At 49.7% G+C, this 9,289-nt stretch overlaps 1 protein-coding gene across 3 annotated transcripts; it reads right to left on the reverse strand.

The window, feature by feature from the left end:
• Positions 1-670: 670 nt before the first annotated feature.
• Positions 671-8,056, reverse strand: RHBDD2 (rhomboid domain containing 2). 3 transcript variants are annotated; one of them, XM_071816980.1, is made up of 5 exons: positions 7,894-8,041; positions 6,893-7,035; positions 6,388-6,789; positions 5,784-5,934; positions 671-3,610 (listed from the first exon to the last, which is right to left on the reverse strand). In XM_071816980.1, the coding sequence occupies exons 2-5, from the start codon at positions 6,999-7,001 to the stop codon at positions 3,196-3,198; spliced, it is 1,077 nt and encodes a 358-aa protein (XP_071673081.1). In that variant the 5' UTR covers positions 7,002-7,035; positions 7,894-8,041; the 3' UTR covers positions 671-3,195. The 3 variants fall into 3 exon arrangements, with proteins under 3 accessions (XP_071673081.1, XP_065709215.1, XP_071673080.1); XM_065853143.2 differs by lacking the exon at positions 6,893-7,035 and having other exon boundaries at positions 7,894-8,056; XM_071816979.1 differs by lacking the exon at positions 7,894-8,041 and having other exon boundaries at positions 6,893-7,867.
• Positions 8,057-9,289: the final 1,233 nt, after the last annotated feature.

Below are 9,289 nucleotides of genomic sequence, written 5' to 3' on the forward strand. Positions count from 1 at the left end.
AAAAGCACAGGCTCTGGGGCAGTGATGCCCAGGGCTGCAGGGACATCCCGTTGCATGGGAACTGCAGTAACCCCCATCAGCTCCCCGCAGAGAACTCTGCTCTGTGACTGTCCCTTGTGACGTGAATGGCTGCAGGTGAAAGATCAGAGTGTCCGAGATGTGCCTGCACCGGCCCAAGGGGACAGCAGGGCAGTGGTAGTCTGTGGTTTGGGGTCATCAGGCCCTTTGGCTGCCTGGATTGGGGACAGATCCATTTTTCTTTTGATATCAGTGCCTCCTGCCAGATCCCCCCATGCTTCAGGAGCCCCACGCTCCCAGACGGGGCAGGGATGTAGGTCCAAGTCATTTCTGCTTTCCTCATGTGCCTAAATTGCTTTTCTCTCACACTGTGGTGGGGGCAGAAGAGCCAAGGGGACAGAGCTGGTGTCTCCAGAGCACCCTTCCCACAGCAGGACCACCACACAGGGTAACAGCCAGCTCAGCTCCCAGGGCTCATCCCCAGATTCTTGTTACTCTGCAGTGATCCCCCAAGGACACGGGGACAACCCAAGGGGATTTCTGGGCCCCTTTCTCTGCCTCTGGGGCAGATGCAATACTGACCTTCAAAGAACTGGCAGCTTTACTGGCAACGCACCAGAGGCACAAAATAACAAACCCTCAGAGACAGCACTTTCCGCAGAGGCAGCCATCCCAGGCTGAACCGGGGTTTATTTATTTTTTCTTCCCCCCACCCCCACTGCTTTAGGAACTTTTAATTCTCTGTCTCCCCTCCAAGGAAAGAACCTGGTATTGCAACACGCCATCAGTAACCTTGCTGTGAGCTTAGTTAGGTAAATAGCAAAGCCCAGCGAGCTGATGATTTTTACGTTTCTCTTACTAATTTAATTCCTCTTTTCAGCCTCAGACATGTTTGCAACTGCCTCATCCCATCCCCTTCTCTCCCAGCAATTTCCCTTTCCTGGGTGAGGAGTTCTGGGTTTGCTACCAGCCCTGGGGAACTGGGACTTGGTTGGATTCCACTGCTGCAGAAGCAGAAGGTCCATGGCTGATGTATACAACAGTGTTTCACTGTGAAACGGCTGCCCTCAGGAAAGGCAGGGAAGAGACTTCACTAGAAACAGACAAAGTCTTTACAAACGTCCATCTGAAGGCCACTGAACACGGGTACAACACACTGGAAGTGACAGGTAGGTGCCTGGTATACAGGTATAAAACATCGTGATTGCTATCGGTTCTCATCACCCTTCTGCATGTTTTCGGGTGAAAAAATAGTGATAAAATTCCTGGGTTTACAGACAAAGATCATACAAGGAAGAAAATCAAGGCACTAATGAGAGTGGAGCATCAACACTGCAATGTTATCTCCAGCATTTCTTTCCTGGTATTAAAAACATGCTTTTAAGTTCCAAAGAAGCATCTCATCCTGTTCTCGCTCTGCACTAAACACATAACAATGCAATTGCTGTGTAGCACATCAGGAAAGATGGGACCATGAAGCCAAGTCCATTTGCGATCCCGCACAGGAGTGAAATGATCGGGGACAAGATCAAAGAGGCCACCAACTCCAGACGTCCCACCAGCTGTGGGCTGGTTCCCAAATTACTGCATCCTCCTGCAGAAAGGCGCTGCCTGGGATGCCTACCTTTGTGAGCAGAGCTTCTTACCAAGGTGAATCGAGGTCTAAGTCCTCAGCATTCCCTTTGCTCTTCCTGCAAAGCAAGTCCCTGGGAGGCCACATGTATCTGTGGCTGTCACCCAGAAGGGCTGCTGGAGAAGCAAGCGGCTGTATGGCAACACGGGGCTTCTTCAGACACTGAAGACGGGGAAAAAAGAGCCACATACGTGCTTTGGAGCACGCAGCTGCCAACACTGCCTGTGACAGCACAGAAAAGCCCCGAAGCGATCGCAGTTTCAGGTTAGGCACTGCAAGACTATCTCCAAAAGCAGTAATGGCACTTTGTGCTTCATGTAGCGCTTTTTTTGGGGAGAAAGCACAACAAAACTCTAAGCAAAGAGTCAACGTCAATAGTTGAGATCCTGGCTGCTTTATAGACACAAAGATAGCAGGTTCCTCCTGGTTATGGCACGGTAAAGCAGCTACAGAGCTGGAAATAAAAGTTCAAATCCCACCAACTCGACCAAACTCCTCTGTTACTACCACAGGCACCAAACACTGCGTCCTGCCCTGAATCCCTGGCTGAAAACTCCCCTCTCCCACACACCTCCTCAGCAGCTCTGAAGGAAACAGAGACAGATTGTGCCAATATTGGTGGGTGAGATATCTAAAGCTGAGCAGTGGGAACACCCCCAATGGCATTGCTAAATTCTAGTTAATTCTTCTAACCCATTGTTAAGGTCTCTCCCAGCTCCTTGGATTTATATAGATTTGGTCCACAAATGGTCAAAATCTCTTATTGAAGAATCTTTCACTATTTTGCATGCAGCTGAGGTTGTCTTATCGACAAGTGCTGACAACACAGGCTGAGTTAGTGTAGGGCTATCAGAAAACGAAGGAAACATGGTGACATATGCACAGACTGCAGCTAAGAAGAGCACTTAAGAGCTGTGTTGAGGGCAGAAAAGGGTGTTCTGTACTCTGTCATCTTGCCCCAGCCCCGGTTTAACAAGCTCCCTTCAAGGCACACTCTTAGTGGAGAAGTCAGTAGCAAAGCAGATATCTGTCCTCCTCCACTCAAATATTAAGTTATAAACTAAGGTTTCCAAGATTTCAACCTCTTTTGGGTCATAGCTACATCATACCTGTAAACAAGATAGGAGGCTCAGAGCCTCAGCGTAGATGAGACGTATCCTTCTTGCTGCAGCCTAGTTAAACCCCAGATTAGTCCAGTGCTTTGACAATTCAGTTCCTAGCTTGAGTCAGGGAGCTGATGCACTGAAATTCTAGTGGCAGTGCAGGAGAAGGCAGCTGCTAAACAGAGCAGTGAAAAGACATCCCAAGAGGATGAGAAGTGCACAGAGGTGATAAAGTTCCCATCCCCCAACAGCCTCAAAAAGTAGAAAAAAAATAATAAAGGAAATATAATTAAAGCAACCTGCACTAGGGAGCAGGGGAATGGCCAACATTGGAGCTCCCAATCCATTCCAGATACAGCAAAGACATCAGCAACATGCCACTGCATGAGCATCACACAATGTTCCTGCTGCAGTACAAGAGTCCTGCTGCTGTCTGGAGGATCAGTACATCTGGACTCTTGAAAATTCCACTGAAACAGGAGCCACTGTGGCTGCAGGATACCCTGCTGCTGGCTGCATCCCAGCTGGGGGGCCCATGCCTGTGGGTGTCTGCGGATCAGTCGCGCACACGTGCTGTGGGGGAGAGAACTTGCCCGGCTGGCAGCACTGTCCAGGCGATGCTCCCGTGTGAACCTGCACGAAATGTTCTCCGAAGGCACCTCTGGCTTCGTAGGAGGAAGAAAAGAGGTTGTGTCCTGCAGCACGGCCCTGATGAGATCCCTGGTGTCCCAGAGCACAGCTGGGATGGAGCCCTTGACTCTGTGCACTGAGCTGCTGCATCTGGACAGCGGGAAGAGCCAAAGGTGAGGAGTAGGAGTAGCTTTGGGTGGGATAAGCGCCTGGTGCGGGGTTAATCCTGAGCAGAAAGAAAACAGAAGGTTACACTGTGTTCAGAGCTGGCATCGCCTAATTAGCGCTGGAAGTGCCCTGGAGGTGGATTTCCTCCTGACCAGCGCTCCGAAAGGTCACTGCAATCCATCAGAGAGATTCACCGCAAGAGAGGCAGCACTTGAGTAAAAACAGGTTTACTGGCCTCCCAGGGCAGATCTTCCCACTCCCAGCCCACAGCAATTCCACACCCACTGAGCGGTTCTTGGCCCTGAGTCTCTTTGTGCAGGGAATACACAAGCTTTAAGATTTCCATGCGCATCCTTCCTGCCTCCCACTGAGCGAACACATCTGCTAAGTTATTAATCAGGAGAAGTCACCGCTGCCAAGTGTTATTTATCAAGAAGCCATAAAGGCTTTTGCTGCGAGTAAGAGCCCAGGGTACAGAGCAAAAAAGGAAGGGGGAGAGAGTTACCAAAAAAATTAATAATTTGTGAGCAAGGTCTAGAAACAGCCTTTGCCAACAGAAGGTATGACTCATCCTGCCAAAACGCATCGAGAGAGAGAGGCAATCTGTCCAGGAGCCAAAGCCTCTGGGACTTTGGGAGTACTGCTGAGAATCGGGACAATATTCATGAAGAATATGACTGGATTCTCAGCAAGAATAAGGGTTTTTCAGGATTATTTTTTTATTTGGGGTGTGAGTTTGGTTTTATTATTATTATTAGTTTTTGTTTGTTTGTGGACACAAACATGCTATTGAAGCCTGGACCTCCTAGCAATGGCTCCTGCCTGGTGGCGAGTTAGTGCCTTAAGTCTTATGATAGTTAACAAAAAAAAAAAAAACAAAACAAGAAAACAAAACAGAACAAAAACCACGCACACAAAACCACACACACAAAAATACACCAATGAAGAAAAACAAAACAAAATAAAAAAAACCAAAAACCAAACAAAACACATCAAGAGCTCTTACTTGGGAATAAGAATAAAACCACTAAAAGTTAAGCCCCAGAAGCACATATAGAACTTGTGCCTAAGACACAGACACATGCAAATTTAGCTGCAGAAACTGAGACATCCTAGAAACACCTTCCCACGCCCTGCTTGATAGTCAAATGTTTATGTAAATACCTTTGAGCCAGAACAGTCTATTTATGTCATCTCACCTAAAGAACGCCAGTTTAGACAGAGCCGAGACGCTGCACACAACAGTTATTAGCAGAAGCATCAGACTGATGCAGACTCAGGCTCAGCAGGACAGTCCCTCCGCCCAAAATCAGCACTTGCACAGAGGAAGACAGTAAAAACAAATGCTGCTGGATGTGTCTGGCTCCCCCTGCAAGGTCTGAGTGCCCCGAGGGATCCGGGGTTCACTCCTGCCACAGGCAATGGTTTCTTTTATGGTTTCCCCCAGGATGAGGGCAGATGCAAACACGTGGGAATGTTTCCACTTCAAAGGATGCTTTACGGTGAGCTGATGGCTTAAACAATACATAGAATGTAACCCTAAATAGAAAACCATCCCTCCCCTGTGAAACTGAAATAACATCTTAGAACAGGGGAAAAAATGACCTACATTTCCAACCTTTTTAGAATACAAGGGAGTTCTCCTGGCTTGTGCTATACACAAGTTTAAAACCGTTCCTGAACGTCAGCCACAGGCCCAAGGTTTCTTTTCGGTAAAGCAATCTTGCCTTGACAGTGAAAACATGCATTGAAAGGTCCATGCTGAACTTTGTAAGTGACATCTTTAATTTATAATGCTCTGCTAATACACAGATTTGGACATGACTCACTTCACAGAGTTCCTGGGAGGCGAGGTGTGGCAAAGAAAGATAAAGATCACACCCCAAGGAGCCATAAGGCTGGGAACAAATGCTGTAACTCCTGATGTCAGGGCAGAACTGCACAATTTAACTCTCATGTCAGCCCAGCTGTGATACCTTTGCATGTGTACACACTGTCCTTGCAGCAAATGAGAGGTTTTCACCTCAATTTAGCTTTCACTGAAAGACCTGGTAGAGTTGATGTGTGATTAGTTACAGTAATGTCACAAGAACAGGTCAGTATGTTCCTCTTAACAACCAATATATGAACACGACAAGTAGAACACATCTTTTAAAGATGATTAATGCCTCCACTTATGTCTCCAAATTCCCCTGTATCATAAAATCTTTCACAGGAACTCCTGTACTCACTTGTTGTTTTCAAAGGCTCTTCTCTCTGCCAAGGACCCTGGGATATACTTCAGCCCTGGTATCCTCTTTAGCAGGCTGAAAGGGAACACCCGGTCCAGCTTAGAGCCCACTGACTCCGGAAAATCCAAGCAGAAACAGTAGCCAAGACCATCTGAAGTCAGCAGCGCGTTAAGGAGGATTGCAGACAAAACACTCGTTTCTAAAACAGCCACAGTAAAGCAAAAGTCCAGGACACACCGTAAGGCCAGTGCATCATAGAATCATTTTGGTTGGAAAAGACCCTCAAGTAAATCAAGTCCAACTGTTAACTCAATGCTGGCACTAACCCATGTCCCTGAGAACCTCATCTCCACGTCCATTCAACCCCTCCAGGGATGGTGACTCCCTCACCGCCCTGGGCAGCCTGTTCCAATGCCCGACCACCCTTTCTGGGAAGAAATTGTTCCCAACATCCAATCTGAATCTCCCCTGGTACAACCTGAGGCCATTTCCTCTTGTCCTATCACTTGCTACATCTCAGCACCCAGAAAGGCATCATGTCCTCCTCCCCCTCATGAACAAGCGACCCCTCTCTGGTTCAGGGCTTTGCACTTGGAAAGGATACAGGCTTCCCCAGCTAGGAGCCCACACAGGTTACTCAAGAGAGAAGAGTGGGGGATGAACCACGCTATGCAGAGCATAAACCACGGCACCAGCACCACTGGAACCCTAACCCCAAAAAACAGAGTCCTCTTCATCCGTGAGCGGGTGGTGGACACACCCAGCGTAGCAAAAGCTACTGGCATGAATCCTTTGGCATCTTCCACCTCTGACACCCTTGAGACAACGGTCTCCAGTAAGAGGTACAGGATGGCAGAGAGGACAGCAAACGCAACAGTGAGGACACAGTTCTTCACGGTGCCAACGTTCTTCTCAAAGCTTCCGGCAAAATACCAAATGATAATGGCACCACAGGTCAAGGATATCAGGTCTTCATAGACAAAGATGTAGGTAATTAACCTGTGAACTGAGCACACCAGCATGTTACAAAGGCAGAGGCTGCAATGAATGTTTTAAATCACTACAGTGATATGCCTGATGGAAAGTGAGCCTACAGGATTAATAAATACCTTTCATTTCTGTCCTGGTGTACAAGAGAAGGAACTTGAGGCCTCTAAAACCATGTGTAAATAACCAAGAAAGAGTTAAAACAAGTGCTATCTGGGGTATTGCTGACATATGAACTGACTCTTGCTGTGCTCCAGGAAGCTGCCTGGAAAAAAGCAACAGCATCTGTAGTAAATTTCAGTCTCAAAAGGAGAAAGGAAGAGACATAAAAATGACTCTTAGAGTAACTACAATTTTGCTCAAAAGATTAACACTTGTTAAGCTGATAGAACGCTGTTTTTTCTCACAAAAAATGCTGGAAGTTATCAGGCCCTCTGGTCAGCCGTTCTCCTGGCCACTCAGTGAGGACTGAGACAGAAAGTTCTCCACCTCCCTCCCATCAGTCTCAATCCCATGGCCAGAAAACCAGCAGTTAAGTGTATAACTCAGTGCAGCTTGAATGTGCCTCTGGAAACGTGAGGAGACTGTGGAATTCACCCATCAGCTCAGAGTACTGGACTGCTAAAAGAAATTACTGCATGGGGGTGAGCCAGAACATGGGAATTAAAAGTTTGATAAAAATTATTCTGGGGATACAAAAGGGACCAAGAAAAGAAAGCCCCCCAAGCTGCTGGCAGCATACCCCCACTCTGCCCAGCATCAAAGGCTAGAGATGGGAGCCACGCAGGGAGCAGCCTGATAAAGAGCGGCTGAGATCGATGCCTGGTGGCCTCGGTGCAGACCAGGCAAAGCCCCTAGAGAATGGGGGAGCAAAGGGCACAGGGCAGGTCACGGAGAACGTCCAGGGATGGGGCCATGGGGAGAGCAGCAGCCTCAGTGAGGGGCTTGAGGAAACGCTCAGAAATGGAGGCTGAGCAAGACCCAGGGGTACACAGGACACAGCGAAAGCCCAGAGAGGAGGGAAGCAAAGGCGCGGTGGGGGATTCAGGAGGAGGGGAAAGGGCCTGGAAAGCGGAGGGGCCAAGGTGGCAGCGGCTGCTCCGCCCCAGCAGCCCCCGCTCACCTTCCCCCGCCCACACGGCGGCGGCCCGCAGCGAGGCGGCGGAGCGGGCGGCGGGCGCTCCCCGCAGCAGCCCCGGCGCGGAGGCAACGAGCGAGAGCAACATCATGAGGGCGGTAGCGGCCGGCGAGCGCCCCCGCCCCGCCGCCATGCTGCCGCGCACCGCCCCGCTTCCGGCCGCCGCCGGAAGGCCTGGGCCGTTGCCGTGGCAACGCGAGGCTCTGCAGCGCCCCCGTTACCATGGAGACGGGCGGGAGGTGTTTGGGGGGGTTTTACCTTCCTTTTAAAAATTTCTTTTTGCTATTATTATTTTTTCCATTTCCAGAAGGGAAAAATATCCATGGGGTGAGGTGTGAGCTGTCGCTGGAAGCCTGCCCCAGGCCGGGTTACTGCCCAGCCTCCACCAGCACAGCTTCCCCCATGGCGGGAGGCTCTGCTTAGCCACAAAGGCCCCGACCAGCCCCGTCTGCTCCCCGCTGCCGTGTGGCGGGGTTGGGCTGCTCGGAAGGGCCAAACATTTCCCTTCAGGTGTGAAAGGTGGAGGCAGAGAGAGAGCATCTGCATCAGAGCTGTGTCTGCCCACCCACACGGGTGCAAACGGAGGGCCTGCCCAAAGACAGGCCTCCTCCTGAGAGGGATGTGCAGATAAAAGGTGAGAAGCAGGGAGAAATGGAGGCTTCGCTCAAAGGGCAGTGGGAGGCCCACCACAGTGAGCCCGGTTCCCGGTGCTCAGACCCACGTCTGCCCGCCACAAACGGCCACGTGGCACAAACGCTCCCCTGCCACCAGCTCCTCCTCCTGACGTGACCCCAGTCATGGGCTGCTGGCTCAGGCCTGACAAGAGATCTGTGAGGTCTCATCTACATGGGAAGGAGCAGAAGAAACACACCTCCCACCCTCTCTGAGTTCGCAAAGTGGAGAAAGGGTTTGAAGCAGCTGGGATCTCTTTCAGCCAAGGACAATGAGCACAGAGTTGAGTGTCTGACATCCTTTCCCCACCCCAGCTTCAAAGCTTTTGATCAGGAGCAACGGGAGAGCACAGCACAGATCTATCAGCAGGCAAACAGGCATGTCAGCCTGTCTCTCTGTCTGAATTAATGCTATTTTTCCATTTATGAAAATCTATCTCTGAGAAATATAAACACACCGAGAAACTCTATCCAGAGCAAAAGATCCCCCCTTCTCCCCTGCCTCTGGCTATGGAGCATTGTTTGGGATCTGCCCTAATCCCAACATTGTGGCAGATGCAAGGTTAATGGTGCAGGAGAAGAGGCTGGAGGAGATGAAGTTTTTCAAGAAGAAACCAAAAAACAGGGAGAAAGCTCAACCTCTTTTTTAAATTAATCATTCCAGTCACTGCTTGTTTTGCAGAAACTTATTTTAGGCTGTGGCAGTGGGA

This window comes from Patagioenas fasciata, chromosome 19 (genome assembly GCF_037038585.1).
Source record: "Patagioenas fasciata isolate bPatFas1 chromosome 19, bPatFas1.hap1, whole genome shotgun sequence".
NCBI lineage: Eukaryota > Metazoa > Chordata > Aves > Columbiformes > Columbidae > Patagioenas > Patagioenas fasciata.

Coding starts and splice junctions, on each gene's coding strand:
- RHBDD2 (XM_071816979.1), bottom strand. CDS start 7,055: ATGCTGTTGCTTTTTTCCAGGCAGCTTCCTGGAGCACAGCAAGAGTCA. Junction 5,935..6,387: donor GCTCCTAGCTGGGGAAGCCT/GTATCCTTTCCA, acceptor TGCTGACTTCAG/ATGGTCTTGGCTACTGTTTC. Junction 3,611..5,783: donor AGAGCCTTTGAAAACAACAA/GTGAGTACAGGA, acceptor CTTTCTGCTCAG/GATTAACCCCGCACCAGGCG.